The sequence below is a fragment of the Berkeleyomyces rouxiae genome, assembly GCF_048999995.1.
Source record: "Berkeleyomyces rouxiae strain 22BRR77 chromosome Unknown BrBRR77_ptg000011l, whole genome shotgun sequence".
Taxonomy (NCBI): Eukaryota; Fungi; Ascomycota; class Sordariomycetes; order Microascales; family Ceratocystidaceae; genus Berkeleyomyces; species Berkeleyomyces rouxiae.
In genome coordinates, this window is record NW_027396501.1 from 766,180 (window position 1) to 782,952 (window position 16,773).

The following is a 16,773-nucleotide window of genomic DNA, read 5'->3' on the forward strand; positions in this document are numbered from 1 at the left end:
AAGATGAGGCGTAAAAAAGCCGCTTACTTACAGCTCTAATTGCCGTCCTTGCTCGTATAGTTAGTTAGTGACTGATTACATACATATGAGTTTGGGGGAGCCCCCCTTTTTTCCCTTTCTAGACACACTCCCTACTGTGTAGGAAATTCGCGGAGACCTGCGTGTGCGTTGATTGGCGCTGCGTGTTTTTGGTGATATTAACACATATAACTAGCCAACTATACAAACAAGTATCAAGAGGAAAAAAAAGAAAATTCAATACATGAGTGAGTAGTGATTTCTCTGTCGTTCTCTGCGCTTCCCTCGGCATGACGCACCGATCTTTATTTTCTTTTCCTAGTCCTCTTGGGGGCACGCTTGCAGCCTTGGTGTTGGAAATTACGCCTTGCTGGCCTTGACGTCCTCAGGCACTCATAGACTGTTTCGTGTCAGTGTATCCGTCATGAGAGGGACAGTTTGTGTTATTATGTCCGGCCCTCCTTGCTGCCATGCCCTCTGTTGCCCCGCCAACTCTCCTGGCTCGCCGGTCCAGTCCGGCCCATAGTGGGTGGATAAGCACCTGTACACAAGTGTAAATGCGTGTTCTTGCATGCGTATCCTGTCGCTTGGCTCTGCTATTCCTAGGCTCCTCCTTGCTGGCGTTGGCGCTGGCGCCCTGTTTCTGAATGGTGTCTGGTGTTCGCCTTTTTGGCCCTAGAATGGGCTTGTCGTCTTGTCTATTCTCGGCTTGATCTGTCCCCTTCCCCAAAAGCCTAGACCAGCAAGCCCAAGCCAGGGCCATGTCTGTCCAGCGCCGCCTGGAAGCGTGCAACAAAATTGGCCGCGGTTTCTAGTGTCCAAGGTGAAATTTGATGTGCCCTTACTAGCTCCTTCCTATGGCGTCCTCCCATCTTGAACCAGTCCATTGACTTTTGCTCCTCGATATTATTTCCGTTATTATTATCACTGTCTCGCGTTTTTTTCAGCTCTGTTGTCAAGGCTCAACGGCTATTCCGGCTCGAGGGCTTGCTGGGTGTCGGCGTTTGCCTTGGGGAAGTTGCGGTAACTATCAGATGCCGTTCCTGCCTTTTATTTGTGTGGCTTGAGGTGCCGAGGAAGGTCTGGCAGTTGCCTACAGAACATGGAAGAGCCTTCCAGCTTGTGATTCTGGGGCAATTACCTGTTCCCTGTTGTCGAGTCCATCGAGTCGAGTCGCACCTGCCCTCTGTCCTGGAACTGCATTTGACGGCTGTCACTTAACCACGCTCTGCACATTCCATTCATACCGCCTTCATCTTGCTATCCCTCTCTCATCGCCTCTTCACCTCTTGTACTCGTGCATGAACTGTCTCCCGCCCATTTACGCCGCTGTGGAATGAGAACATCTGATTTGGCAGCTGTCTGGTCATATATGTTTCAATTCAATTCATCCATCTCAAAACCGCATTCCCAGCCCCGCGCTATCATCTTCAGAGGCTCTTCCTCATGCCTTGCCTGAATGTCCAAACTGGCCACTTGTTCTGAAACAAACCCTAACAGACGTTCATCAGTCGAGAAACCTAACCGTAGAGACTTCCATGTGGCACGTGTCAGAACCCTTACTACAAGTCTGCTACGGTGGCATTCTGACTACATTTGCTCCAACGCATCACCAACTTCCCTCGCTTTTCTTTACGCTTGTAAGTCTTAACCACAGCACGGATCATTACGTGGTCCAAAGGCTTCGTGATAATGCTTAATCAGAGTTTTCCATCCTCTTCTCTCCTCTTCTCCCACCCTCCATAGTTTCCGAAAACCACCCCTCCCAGGCCTCCCAGCTGGACGCTCAACTTGGATGCTGAGCCCGGGGTGCCACAGATCGCGAGCCGATGGGAGCTCTCGTAGCCTTAAATGCACTAACAAGATCTTCATAAATGTACTTGCTGTAGTTAACTCGTATCTACTTAAGAGTAAACTGATAATGCACAAAGGTTACGAGAAGTGGGATGAGTGTGTGTAAAATGATGCGCACTACATGCCATGGGGTGTGAAGAAAATTTAGTTTTTTTCTCTCTATCTCTTTTTTTTTTTTTCGTCAACATGAGTTGATCTGGCCACATCGACTCTTCAGCCTTGATAGAATCTCCTCGAGGCCAGAAGGATTGCATTGTCATTATCATGTAGTTAAATCGTGTCACACAAGCCGCGAACCAGTCAGTCCCAATGGCTCCTTGTGGCAAAAGAAGAGGCATCAAGAAACCACTGTCATGGTTGTAGCATACATGAGTTTCTAGAGATGAGAAGAATTGCACGAGAGTCTAGCTCTACTAGGAAAAAAAACAAACATTAATTACATGTGATGTAATGAGGCGAAGATGCCCAGAGAGTCGTCGAATTCGAATATCGCCTGTCAGCCAGCTGTAATTTGACTCTACCATCGTTACAAGAATGCTTTTCTTCAAATTCATGGACTAATTATTACGGGAAGTTATACTCTTGTTGTCCATTTTCCAGTACAGCTTTTCTACACTTCTGCAATCCACCACGAAATTGCTTACTCCCAACCATAGGAGAGACAGCTTTCCTCCTCTTAATCTACAATAATTATTGTCCAGCTCCAGATCCGTCAGGTATATATACTGTTAGAATCAGCAGAAAATGGTGCAGAGATGCAAGAAGCAACAGCATGTACTGAGATAGGCGAACAGAGGAAATAAATGGAGCCAATTGCTAGTAATCGTCCACCTCATCTCTTACAAACGCAGCACCGCAGTATTCTTGGAGCCGGATGAGCTTGCATCATGTGATACCTTTGTAAAATGTAGTAAAGAAAAGGGTGCTTGTACAGTATTCTGTATCCATGGCAAAAGGTGCTGAATAGCATATGGACATCGCAACAGCAATGCAGGAGGGAGTCAACAGAGCATTTGGGGGATTCTTGAAAAAGAAAGTTCTCAAAAGCAAAGTTTTGTGTTCACCCAAGTTGATCTCAGATATCGACATTCATAAAGCGAACCTTTGAATCGTCGCCCAAGAAGTCTCGACGGTAATCGAGAATCGCTTTACTAATCAGGTCAAAGTCCTGGATGTCACGTACTTTGATATCGACCAACACTTGTCGCAGGCCGTCAATGAAGCGACGTCGGTCGGCATGATTTAGACCGTTCGAGTTGCCTAAAGCCACAAGGATCTTGTCCTCTGATGACGAAGAAAAGACCCGCGATGGGGAGTTTCGATCCGGGTTAGCCGTACACTCACTGGAGGGGGAACACTCGTTACGCTCTCCGAAGTTGAAAGAAAATGTAGAGTCGGGAAAGGAGGGAGAACTAGGGAGAAGACTTACCACCTATGCCAATATTGCTGAGGTGCTGCCACTCGCAATCGTTACCCTTGGGACAACCGCCCTCATGCAAATCATCAGTGCAGAATGCCCACCGTGGATCGATATTGTTGCTATAGGTCAGAGATTGAAGACCACCCACTACATCATTGGCAAAGTTGGGATGGAAGCAATAATAAGTATTGCCGTGGTACATGCTTTCATATGGAACAAATGCCCCCGGATACTCAGGATTCTTCACCTTGTCGATAACCTGCGGAATGGCGAAATGCGTTGTCAGTAAGAGTGGCCGGTTTTTGGAACCAAGGCTTCGAAGATGGTGGAAACGTTACTTCGCTAATGTCGGTCGTAACCTTGGGCATTGATGCTTGCGTGAGTCCATCACTGGAATGATTGCCGACTTCGTGATCTGTTGAGGGTGACAAGCTTTGAGGTGGTACAGTAGCTTGGTTTTCTTGTTGTTTTTGTGACATTTTCTGTTTCCAAATAGGAACATGCGGAGAGCAGGGGTTTCCAGAATCAGTCTGTCGAGCAGTTGGAGCTTTACCGACAGCGCGAGTAGAAGATGCCTTTGACTGGACCTCGGATTCTTCCTCGCCACTTTCACTATCGTCATCCAAGTCTTCAGATATTGAAGTATCGGAATCTTCGCTACTAGAGTCTACCGTGGGTATGGTATCATTGGCACTGATACAAGGAGCAAGCGATGGTGCAGGGACGTCTTGTAGATCAGATTGCGCAGTCGCTTTAACCCTTTTCGCATATGGGATTTCCGCATCTTCCTCATCGCTAGCCATCTCTTCTTCAGAGGAATCATTGTCAGAAGATGAGGTATCAGTCAAAACTGGAATCTCCTTCGAAGGCGAAGTGACGGAATCATTGACAAGTGGCAGAGCCTCTTCAGGTATGGAGGAAGCAGGGGGCTTGTTAGGGAGACCATTCTGAGCACCGCTTATATAGTAAACGGATGAATGAATGAGCTGGGGCGGTGAGTTCTGCTTTCTCTTGCCGAGAATGGGGGTGTGAATGGATGGAGAATCAGGAGTTTCACCGGCTTCACCATCTTCTTTGTCACTGCAATTATCGACCTCACTGTTACCGGCAAAACTGCTGCTAGCCTCTTGCTCTAAACGTAGTTTCTCTCTCTGGGCATCATCGATCTCTTTCAGAAGCTGCATAGCTTCTAGATTCACAGTTTGAAGTCTTGCAATTTTTTCAGCTAGGGTTGCTTCCACAAGTGGTAGCTTGCGAGAGGCACCCTTGTGATTTCTGGCCCTTCGCTTCTTGGCAGGCGGCGGGCGTTTTTGAACCTTGGATGCTGCAACTACAGGAATCGCTGCGGGAGGCCGAGACGTATAAGAAGGAAGAGCAAGGAGTGGCGACTTCATTTGTTGTTGATCAACAGGTGTTTCTGAACCAGAAATAGATTTTCGGGCTTCCATCTCCGCGATCTTCCGTTTAAGTTGATTTATGTCGCGATCAAGTTCGGCCACCTGTTTAGTACCGTTCGCCGACGAGGTTCCGGGAGTCCGGATGTTGGAAGAGGCTGGGTTGGTGCTTGTGTTTCCAGATTGCAAATGTTGAGACTCGATGTCATTTCGGAGTTGGGTATAGTCATCTTCATCAGAGCTGACGTCAATGATGAGTGTGGTCGGTTGTGGAATCGGCCATGATGAAGGGGTTGGCGCTATAGAGTGTGCCGTCGTTTTGGAACCATTAGGATATGGCCGATTTGGAATCACGGTCTGGGAGGTAGCCGTTTCAAATGCCTCGGGGCATGTGAGCGCATTGGACGGAGGGGTTTTGTAAGTATGCTTGGAGCCCGAATTGATGACGGGTATGCTGGACGTAGATGCCGATTCCATGTCATGGGGTATGTTCGATGTGGACGATTTCGAGGTTTTCGTAATAGCAGAAGCTTTCTTAGCCCGCATCTTGGCCAATACCTCCATCTTTTGTTTGATGAGATCCTCCTTGCTCATCAAAGGCGTAGTGGGCACAGAGGCAGGAGGCTTGGGTGGAAGCGAGAGAACAGAATTGGTGGTTGCGTTGATTGACCGTTGGGGTGGGAGCGGAGCTTGAATTGGGGTCGTTTCAGAGGTTGCTTGACTCTGAGAAGCTTTCTTCATGGCTAGTAGTCTAGCAATTCGATCCTTGCGCTCCTCGGAAGGATTCGAGATCTGCGCATCGGCTTTTGACGTCTCAGTTGTCAAGACCTGACTCGTAGAGGATTGAGTTTTTGTTGGAGCGGATACAGAATCAGTGGTTGCAGGATCTCTGGAAACATTATGAGAAGATATACGCGAGCTTGTTTCCGGGGTGACGGTAGAGGTGGTCAGACTCGGAGTTGGCTTGGGATCTTGGGCTTTCTGCGGTTGGCTGGAAGATATGTCTAGGCCCAGGTCTGAGAATAGGCTTTTGATAACATCCTCTGCGATCCCTTCGTCGATGTATTGTTGAAACCGGACTTCAAGAGGCCAGAGTCGCAAAATGGAAGCTTGTGCTTTCTTTCGAGCTTCGGTAATGAGAATTTCTGCTAGTAGGGTTGATTGTAAGTGAGTTGAAGACAAGACAGGAAGTGCTACAAAGGACAAGAACGAACCTTGATCCTCCTTGCAATTCGGATGCTCAACAGAGTCAACGGCATCAAGTTCACCTCTGGATACAGGTGACTGGTTTGCAACATGGCCACCACTAGACCGATCAGACGAGGATGATGGCTTAACAGGCTTACCGGGCGCATCAGATTTAGAGCCTTGGCTGTTAGTATCAAAACTTCCAGGGGAGATATCCTCGGTGATGGCGTCCTCGGGCAGATAAGCATCCGGATCATACATGTCATCATCATCATCATCAATCTCGAGCGCATGCTCTGCATCAGCGCCAGTGTGAAGCTCCGGTTCATAGATATCATCCTCGTCGTCATCATCCACGTCGATGGCCGTTTGGGGGCCACTTCCGATGGGGATTTCCTCGATGTGTGGCTCGGGAGAATAATCGTCATCATCGTCATCCTCAATCTCGTATACTTCAGTGGACTGCTGCGCTCTTGCGCCTGGCGCTCTACTGGCAAGCGCAGCGGCTTTGAGTTTTTGCTGGGGGGTTTGCGCCGGTTCTGTGGCGTTGGGAGCGGACGCGGCAGACCAAGAAGCGGCCCAAGGAGAAGCACCATTGCCGTAGGTGGCTCTGGACCCAGACGATAAGCCGGGGATCATGGTGAAGAAGAAGACTGTAAGGGCATAAAGGGAGCCAAGATTTGGAGAGCAGTAGCACGCTGCAGGGAAGCAGGTTGGGGGGAGTATCGGTGAAGACTGAATCAGTCGCTTTTTGGAGAGCTTGAGATGGTGTTCGTTAGCAGTAAGTGAAGCGATTCTCAGCAACACGAGAAAGAATATTTGGTAGCCTGTCGTGATGCGCCAACAAATTTAATCGGCTGAAGAGAGCAGGAGTTTGCGCGTGCGAAGGCTTTGCTTTGGCTGAGATGAAGAAGCAGAGAAGGAAATGCCCAGAGAAATCATCAAAGGCAAAAGTTGCCGCAATCAAAAATAGTGGGTAAGACCACGAGACCAGGCTATGCTTTTCCAGACGTGGCACGCGAATAAGGGTTGATCTAGGGTTTTTATGGCAAGCACCAGCACAAACAGGCGGGATCCACGGTGTGCGACCAGGGAAAAGAGCGGAGAACAACATAGCTCCCTACAGGAAGGGAGAAGAATGCAGCAATAGATTCATTCCAACCAGTAGGCTTGGAACTAAACGCGCTGTCGGTGTCTGTCTTCTCAGCTGCAAGGCAACGGTTTAGCGGAGAAAACTGGTGGTCCCGATGACTCAGCCGCCACCATCATCTCTCACCGCCCCAACCCTAGTACCAACCCCACGTGATGATTGTTTACTTTCGATTTTGTTTCGCCGCCACGACCGGGGCAACGGCCGCAGGTGGCCCCCTTGTTTATGTTTAGGGAGCCGACTTGCACTCCCTACCACAAGTTGTGTCCTGGTGCCGCCACCATATCGATCAATAAGCCTGCATGAATTGGCCCGTGATAGCCTGAGGCTTGACGTGGGATTTTCGTAGCCCCTCGTTCTGATTTCATGCTGGTTGCTGAGCCAGCCGGCATTTATTGTGCAACGCCAACTTTCACGGACTGGCAGAAAGCTCCCCTCGTCGAAACGAAGACGCCGGGCCTGCATCGTGATCCTTTTATTTCCCGGCTGAACTGTTTTCTTTTCTGGATATCTGACCCGCACTGGGATTCGCCGTGCCTTTTCTGTCTGTCTCCGTACAAATATACATTTCCCCTAGTATTAACCTGCGCCGCGGCTCGCTCTCGCCTGCGCTGGCCTCCAACTGTCCTCTTGGCCTTCCTCTCTCCTCCGCCGTTGATGGCCCTACAGCCCTCGACCTAAGCCTTCACCATGTCACAAAGGCGCAATAACCCCTTTATGAGAGCCGGTTCCCCAGCTGCCAACTCTCCGCTTTCCACGCCCTCTCACTCCCTCGGATCCGGCTCCGGCCTCTCCCACCGGCCCAAGAATGGCTCCATCTCGACTCCATCGCCGCTATCTTTCCCGCCCGCCACTGCCGAATCTACCACTACCGCTTCCCCGTCGACATCCTCCAGAGCCACAACCCCCAGCGGCTCCAATGCTAGTACCCCCACGAGGGAACATGATGAAGAAGCAGCCTCAATCGCCCAAGCAACACCACCCGCTACTTCCACCCACCAACAAGCGCCATCGCCAGCCTCCGCCCCAAGGCCAAAGCTCGAATCACGATCGCAGTCCTTTGGAGCCTCGTTCGGGTCTCCGCTTGTCCCTGCAAACAGCGTGCCCCGGCATTCGCGTGGCGAATCCAGAAACGCTTCACGCTTATCAAATACATTTGCCCCGTCCTTCATTCAATCCGAAGAACTGAAGCGGACCGAGTCGGAGACTGTCGACAAGATCGAGGGCGAAAACGACTTTTCTGGCAAGCGTTATGTCTGGCTCAGAGATGCCACCAAGGCCTTTGTAAAGGGCTGGGTCGTTGAAGAACTCGAAGCAAACCGGATTCTGGTTCAATGCGAAGATGGCACCGTGAGTAGACACCGCCTGGGACAAAGCTTCCCCTTCACGGACGGGCTCCCTGTACTGACAACGATTTCTTGCTCAGCAACGAGAAGCTTCTTCCGACCAAGTCGACAAGGTCAACCCTGCAAAGTTCGACAAAGCTAATGACATGGCTGAGCTGACGCACCTCAACGAAGCCTCCGTTGTGCACAATCTCAGCATGCGCTACCAGTCCGACATGATCTACACCTATTCCGGTCTTTTCCTGGTCACCGTCAACCCCTACCGGCCGCTCCCCATATACACCAACGAGTACATCAACATGTACAAGGGTCGTAGTCGCGAGGATACCAAGCCGCACATCTTTGCCATGGCCGACTTGGCCTTCCGCAATCTAGTCGACGAGGGCTTGAATCAAAGTATCTTGGTCACTGGCGAGTCTGGTGCTGGAAAGACGGAAAACACCAAAAAGGTCATCCAGTACCTGGCTGCCGTGGCACGATCCGACAACCCCGCCAAGGGTCGCGTGCTGCACTCTAATTTGTCGGAAAAGATCCTACGCGCCAACCCCATCCTTGAAGCCTTTGGCAATGCGCAAACTGTGCGCAACAACAACTCGTCTCGTTTTGGAAAGTTCATCCGCATCGAGTTCAGCCGCCAGGGCGTAATCACTGGAGCCTTTATCGACTGGTATCTCCTCGAGAAGAGCAGAGTTGTGCGTGTCAATGCGCAAGAGCGCAACTACCATGTCTTCTACCAGCTTCTCAAGGGTGCCGATCGTCGCATGCGCCAGGACTTTTTACTGGGCGATCTCGACGTTCAAGACTTCAACTACACGCGCTTTGGCCAGGATACCATCATTGGAGTTTCTGACAAGGATGAGTGGAAGGCACTCCTGGATGCTTTCAATGTCATGGCCTTTGATGAACACGACCAAGTTGCCATCCTACGTACCATTGCCGCCGTTCTGCATCTAGGAAACATCCAAGTCGTCAAAGAGAGTCGGTCTGTCGACCAGGCTCGGCTGGCTACCGATGCCAAGGACCAGGCTTTCAAAGTCTGTAAACTGCTTGGTGTCTCTCTTGAGCCCTTCCTTCAAGGCCTTCTCCACCCCAAGGTCAAGGCTGGTCGCGAGTGGGTTGAAAAGGTGCAAACACCAGAGCAAGTGCGCCTGGCTCTGGATGCTCTGTCCAAGGGTATCTACGAGCGTGGGTTTGGCGATCTTGTTAACCGAATAAATGTCCAACTAGACCGCGGTGGTCTTGGAATGGGTGGTATAGAAGACCCGAACTTTATTGGTGTCCTGGATATCGCTGGTTTTGAGATTTTCGAAAAGAACAGCTTTGAGCAGCTGTGCATCAACTACACCAATGAAAAGCTCCAACAATTCTTCAACCACCACATGTTTGTTCTTGAGCAAGAAGAGTACGCGCGTGAGAAGATTGAATGGCAGTTCATTGACTTTGGACGTGACCTACAGCCTACAATTGACCTCATTGAGTTGCCTAACCCTATCGGTATCTTCTCTTGTCTTGATGAGGATTGTGTCATGCCCAAGGCAACTGACAAGTCATTCACCGAAAAGCTCAACTCTCTCTGGGAGAAGAAAGGCACCAAGTATAAACCCTCACGCCTCGGACAGGGCTTCATTCTCACCCACTACGCTGCCGAGGTCGAGTATTCTACTGAAGGCTGGCTTGAGAAAAACAAGGACCCTCTTAACGACAACATTACGCGGCTTTTGGCTGCTTCTTCAGACAAACATATTGCTAGTTTGTTTGCTGACTGTGCCGAATCGACTGATGATGTGAATGGTGTGTCCTCACATCGAAGCCGAGTTAAGAAGGGTCTTTTCCGCACCGTGGCCCAACGTCACAAGGAGCAGCTTCATAGTTTAATGACCCAACTTCACTCTACCCACCCACACTTTGTCCGGTGCATCCTACCCAATCACAAGAAGCGACCCAAGCAATTTATTAACCTCCTTGTACTTGACCAGTTGCGATGCAATGGTGTCTTGGAGGGCATACGCATTGCTCGCACTGGCTTCCCTAATCGCCTGCAATTTTCCGAGTTCCGCCAGCGCTACGAAGTCCTTTGCCGCGATATGCCTAAAGGGTATAATGATGGCCAGTCTGTAGCTACACTCATGCTCGACAAGTTAGGCTTGGATCGGAGTCTCTTCCGTGTTGGTATCACCAAGGTCTTCTTCCGAGCAGGTGTCCTGGCCGAGCTGGAAGAGAAGCGTGATGCTTTAATTACTGAAATTGTGTCTCGTTTTCAATCAGCCGCCCGTGGATATGTTCAGCGCAGAATTGCGTACAAGCGCTTGTTCCGTACCGAGGCATCCCGAATTCTACAGCACAACTTCCGCGTGTACCTTGATCTAGCAAATAACCCTTGGTGGCAGCTTCTGCTCAAGATGAAGCCTCTCCTGGGCGCCACACGAACCGCCGCCGAAGTGAAGAAGCGTGATGATATGATCAAGCAGTTGAGTGATAGGATGGAGATCGAAGCTGACCACCGCCAAAAACTTGAGGACGAGCGACGCAATGCACACACCGAGTTGGTCAAGATCAAGCACGTCCTTGAGAGTGAACGCGCACTCGCTCTGGACAAGGAAGAAATCTTCAAGCGTCTTCAGAATCGTGAGACTGAGCTTGAGGAAAAGCTCTCCGGTGCTCTAGAAGATCAAGATCGCTTGGAAGATCAATTAGATGCCATCTTGGTTGCCAAGAAGCAAGCTGAGAGTGAGGTTGATAAATTTCGAGCCCAGATTGAGCAAGCTGCCGGTCTTATTTCTCGTCTTGAGGATGAGAAAACACAGCTTAGCCGCAAAGTTGAAGATCTCGAGGCTTCTATTGACGAAATCACCAAGAGACAGTCAGAGCGGAGCCAGCAGGAAGAGATCCTCTCTGATGAAATTAAGATGCTGCAGAGCCAACTTTCTCTCAAGGAGCGTAAGGTTAAGGATCTTGAGACCAAGATGTTGAAAAACTCACAGGATTTGGAGGTGCAGTTGCACTCTACCCAAAAGGAGCTCCAGTCTGCCCGCGGCAAGGAACAACGCCTGACCCGCGAGTCTGCCAATATGCAAAAGCAACTAGCCCAGCTTTCGCAAACATCTACCGACTACGAAGATCTCGTGCGCAAGAAGGAAAGCGAACTTATTGTTTTGCGAAGTGACAAGCGCAAGCTGGAAGCCGAGAAGAAGCTCTTTGACGATCAGCGAAAGACACTGGCTGCAGATAAGGAGTCTACTACTACCCGCCTTCGTGATGTTCAGGCTGAGCTTGTAGCCCTCAAGTCACAACACTCTTCTCTGCAGAAAGAAGCACAGGATGCCAAAAAGCTGCTCCAGGAACGTCTTTCCGAGGATGTTCAAGCTGACAAGAACCGCCAGCTTCTTGAGGCTCAAATCAAAACTCTCAAAGATGAGCTCTACAAGACTCAAATGGAGCTTAGTCGTGAGAGACAGTCTCGTGATGACGTGTTGCTCCTGGGCGAGCACAAATATCAGCAGCTCAAGGAAGATTATAGTAATCTCAACGATAGCAAGATCATCATCGAAAAAGAGATGTACGTGCAGCAAGACATTCTTCGTCGTGCTACCGAGGCCCGCGCCACGGCTGAACAAGAACGTGATGCGGCCCGTGAAGAGATTCGCAAGCTACGTTTAGCCAAGGTCCATGCGGAGGAGGCTCGTATTCAGGCGGAAGAAGCTGGTGAACGTCAAGCTCGCGAGATGGCTCGAGCCCGTGAGGAAAGTCTTCGGAAGGACTTGGAAGCAGCCCAGGAACGTCTGACCTGGTTTGAAGCCGAATGTAACAAACTCAACCACGAAGTCGAAGACTTGAACAAGCTCATTATTGAGTCGGGAGAATTTGGCCTTCAAAATGATCAAGCTAAGGAACGCCTCGAGCGCGAGCTGAACACTGTCAAGAGCCGATTGACTGCATCAGAAAACGACAACCGATCCCTACTCAACAAGCTGCAGCAAAAGGGCCTCGAGATTGCACGCTCCACTACTCGGGCTACCGAAGCAAACAGATCCCAAATTACCATGTTGACCAAAGAAAAGAAGCGCATAGAAGACCAGAACGCTAGCCTCAACAAGCAACTCAGTGAGGCGCAGATTGGTGTTACCAGCTACAAGAAGAAGATTGAGAAGCTACAACTTAGTGTTGAGGATCTTAACCATGAACTTGCTCGCGAAGCCAAGGCTACTCGGACTGCTGAGAAGGCGTCTTCGAATTCGACGGCTGAACTTGCTGAGTGCAAGCGGACTATCGACTCCGAAAAACAACTACGAACTCAGGCGCAGAGTACCGTGCGGACGTTGCAAGCCACCCTGGACTCCCGGGACAAAGAACTCCAGGATCTCCGCGCGCAAATGCTTGATGTACTGCGGGTTGTTGATCCTGACAACGCCGTGCCACTAGAAGTCACTTCAAAAGACAAAGATGTTGCTAACAGGGCTCGCTTGGAGAACTTTGATCTACTTCGAAAGACTGAGGAGCTCCAACAGAATCTTCGCATCCAGACTGCTGCCCGTACCAATGCCGAAAGTCAGTTAGCTGAACTTCGCACCCAGCACGGTGCTGCTGCCGCCGGTGATTTGCGCTCACGCCTTGAAGACCGGGCTAGTGGTCTTGGCCAGTCTCCTACGCACGCTCGCCACTCGTCAAAGAACAACCTTTTCTCACGCGACCCCTTCGCTACACCGCCCCGCAAAACTGGAAATGGCACTATGGAGCAGGCAGACTCGGCTCGTAGCGATAAGACTGCAGACATTCTGAGCTTCAACAACCGCCAAGATCTCAAGGCCGAGGTTGAAGAGCTTCAGAACCAGTTGCAGATTGCACTGATGCAGAACCGCCATTTACAGAGTCAACTAGACCGTGCCCCTGGTGGATCTGGAAAGGATGCCGATGGTTCTGATGAGAGCCCGACTCGTCGCCGCATGCTGAAACTGGAGGCTGCCAACACCCGGCTGCACTCCCTCCTCGATGACTCAGCCAAGAAGGTCTCCTTTTTGGAAAAAAGTGTTCGTTCTGGCGAGCTCTCCCTGCGTGATCTCCAAACAAGATCCCACGAAGAGATTCTTCAGGCACTCAACAGTCAGGAAGAGTCTCGCCGTCTGTTGTTGCACAGCCATAAGGATGCTGTAGCTGAAATGGCAGACATTAAGGCATCGTTTGAGAAGATGCGCCATGAACGCGCAGCATTTGAGGTCGATGCCCGTGATGCTCGGTCTGACTTGCAGGAAATGACTTTGGCGCGCGAACAGGAAGCCGCTAGTCGCAGTCAGCTTCTTCAGGAGTTTGCCGACCTCCAGATTCGCCTGGATGCTGAGACTAGTAAACTCGCCGAGGTAACCTCTAGTATGACGCTGTACAAGGGCCGTGCCGACGAATACTTTTCCAAGTTGGAACAGGCTGAGATTGCCGTGCTCAAGGCCAGCCGTGCCGAACAGTTTGCCCGCGCACAATCCAAGGAGGCTGAGGATACATGCGCCGAGGTCATGACTGAGCGCAAGAAGATGGACTCGACTCTAGAAGATCTCCAACGCCAAAACCGAAGACTTGAAGAGCGCCTCGAAGACACCTCAACCGATCTCGAGTCTGCGCTGCAAACCAAGCGTCGTCTACAAAATGAGCTCGAAGACTATCGCAATCAGCGTGCCATGGACATTGAAGACAAGGAAAGCTCCATGGAACAGACTCGCAAGAAGTACCAGACGGAATTCGCGACTTTGACCAAGGAGCTCGACCTGGCACGTGAAGAAAAGCTGTTCAAACAGGCAGAGATTACACGTTTGCGCGAAGAGCTTGACGAACTTCGTAGTAAATGGGATGATGAGGTCCTGAATAGCAGCACATGGAGCAAGGAAAAGACACGTCTTCAGGGTACTCTGGCTGATGTGTCGGCTAGTCGTGAAGAGGCTGTGAATGCGCATAACGAAGCCCAAGGCAAAATTGTCACCTTGTTGTCTCAGGTACGGTCTCTACGCTCGTCAGTAGATGAGATCTCGGCTGAGCGTGATGCGCTGGCACGGGAGAAGCGCGGTCTTGAAACTCGCTTCGCTGAGGCCAAAGCAGGCCTTGATTCGCTTGCCTCTTCTGAGGCTACAGGAGCCAGTATTCGCGATGCAGCATCTGCCGACAAGCTTATTCTGGAGCTGAAGGCGGATGTGGCGCAAAAGGATGACATTGCCACTGCAGCTATCGAGAAGATGCGCAGAGCAGAGGCTCTCGCTACTGAAGCACAAAAGGATGCAGCTGTTGAGAGAGACATGTGTACCAAGCTTGCGGAACAGAAGGCCAGTGTTGAGAAGAAGCTTCGTGAAGTGCAGGTCAAGCTTGTGGACCTTGAGACAAAGGGATTCAAGAGTGCCAGTGGGGATATCAAGTTCTTACACAAGCGAATCCAAGAGGTAAGTTACCCAAGACCTGCATTACACAGATCCCACGCCCTGTACAACCCGAATCATGTTTACTAATACCGATATTTCACAGCTCGAGTCACAGCTGGAAGCCAAGGACGAGGCTCGTTCCCGCGAGGCACGCTCAGTGCGCAACGTCGACCGCGTGGTTAAGGACCTACAGGACCAGATCGATCGCAAGGAGAAGCAGAACGCACAGCTCGAGGACGACGTTACACGCATCAACGACAAGGTCGAGAAGCTACTCAAAACCATTGACGAGCTGCAGGCCAGTGAAAGCGCCTCGCAGTTGACGGCACGCCGGGCTGAGCGCGAGCTCCGCGAGAGCCGTGAGAAACTACTTATGATGGAACGCGAGGTCGAACAGTCGCGCGGGTCAGGATATGGCGGGCCCGGATCTGGCGGATACGTGCGCGGTAGCTTCCGGAGACACACTGGCAATGCTTTCACGCGACTTGTGGAGAACGAGCATGAGCCGGGCTTGACGCGAGAGCCAAGTCTCACCAAGGGCTTTATTTAAGGGACATTGCGTTGGTTTAGACTCGTGACGACGTGATGTTGATGATGGGCATAATTGGGGCCGGTAATGGTATTAGAATCGGGCTTCTTGGCACTGCACCGGGTGTGATTTGATGCTATGTTTGTTTGTTTGCTTGATGAATTTTACTTTTGTTGTTTTCGATTTGCATTTCTCTTCTCGTCACGGAGTGTCAGTGCGGACTTCTGCAGCGGGCGAACCGTGATAGCTTCTTACAAATTGTTTGCCCGAGTGCCGCGATGTCTGAAGTACGTCATGCACATTCTGCGATGCTGCAAAATCGCGTCGAGGTTTCTGGTTGACGGGATATAAAGTAGCCGCTTGTCATTTCTTACCCGTCGTCCCTATTACCTCAACTCTCCGTATCTTCCACCTTGCCCCCGTGTAGCTATCTCAAGAAAAGCCTTTCAACGGTGCCATTTACTCCCGCAGTAACGCAGATCAGCGAATGTGCACCGATAACAGGTTACGGGCACTATCCTTCGGCCCCCACACGGACTCTTAGCTAGGCCCCCATCCGCACAACGAATCTCGCTGTGAGCCTTGCCAATGCAGCGAGTGTCTTCCAGAGGAGTCGACGGGCCAGGAGGAGGTCAATCCTACGAGCCAGCTGCCACTTTTGCAGTGTCGCCATCGCCACCAGACACATTCACTTCTAATGCCGTCGTCACAATCACAATCTTTACCACGATTCATCGCCCGGAACTACGGCGCACACCCAGGCTCCGAAATCGGAGCTAAGATGTGTCAGGACCCAGCTCAGCTTCCCATCCCAGTCGTATTTCACATGTTGATTCCTGTTTCCACGGGTGCCTCTGCCACCGAATCTTCAGTCAGCAGATTCATCAGATTACCCGACAATACTAGGGTCAGTCTAGCCTAGGGTTGTATTAGTTGCCTAGAACAAGAGCGATGCGAACAAAGTCGCTGCGTCAGCCACTCCCACAGCCACAGCCAATACTCTATTTTTGGTCACACGGCATCCGGCGAGTCACATGCAGATTGAAACGAGTCTCTTGCAGCGGGGATGCGGATTCACAGAGCATTCAGACGAACTGGATTACGAATGGAAACGGGAATTTATGGCAATTTGCTTGGCATTTGGTGTTTCTGGCCATGGATTATTTATGTATGTACATGACGTGCCGGAGGGGGAGTCTTTGGTGCTGATTGGGCGGGGATAGCGCTCCTATGACACAATGGCCGAAAAGCAACCACAAAGTGCTGGGACATGATGTGCTTGTTGGACAAGAGAACTTGCTGATGCTACACACAAAGCAGATACTAGCAGTTGTGCTGCTTAACGGGCGAGTTGACCAGATTTGTTAACTCGAGGCGGGTTTTGGTTTGTTGGCTCTAGTGAGCTTCATCTTTGACGCCCAAAGCCGTTTGGGCTCGGCAAGCAGAGATAACAAAAGCCTAGTTGCGGTAGACCAACAAATG

At 50.8% G+C, this 16,773-nt stretch overlaps 2 protein-coding genes across 2 annotated transcripts; one reads left to right on the forward strand and one right to left on the reverse strand.

The window, feature by feature from the left end:
- Window positions 1-2,947: 2,947 nt before the first annotated feature.
- BROUX77_007258 (uncharacterized protein) lies at window positions 2,948-6,513 on the reverse strand (the record flags this gene model as incomplete). Its single annotated transcript, XM_073752334.1, has 4 exons — window positions 2,948-3,156; window positions 3,302-3,551; window positions 3,631-5,831; window positions 5,901-6,513. 4 exons carry the CDS (start codon window positions 6,511-6,513, stop codon window positions 2,948-2,950), a joined length of 3,273 nt encoding a protein of 1,090 aa, XP_073602669.1.
- A 1,201-nt stretch (window positions 6,514-7,714) lies between these two features.
- On the forward strand, window positions 7,715-15,312 carry BROUX77_007259 (uncharacterized protein; the record flags this gene model as incomplete). The annotated part of the gene is made up of 3 exons (XM_073752335.1): window positions 7,715-8,374; window positions 8,451-14,783; window positions 14,866-15,312. 3 exons carry the CDS (start codon window positions 7,715-7,717, stop codon window positions 15,310-15,312), a joined length of 7,440 nt encoding a protein of 2,479 aa, XP_073602670.1.
- Between the last annotated feature and the right edge of the window lie 1,461 nt (window positions 15,313-16,773).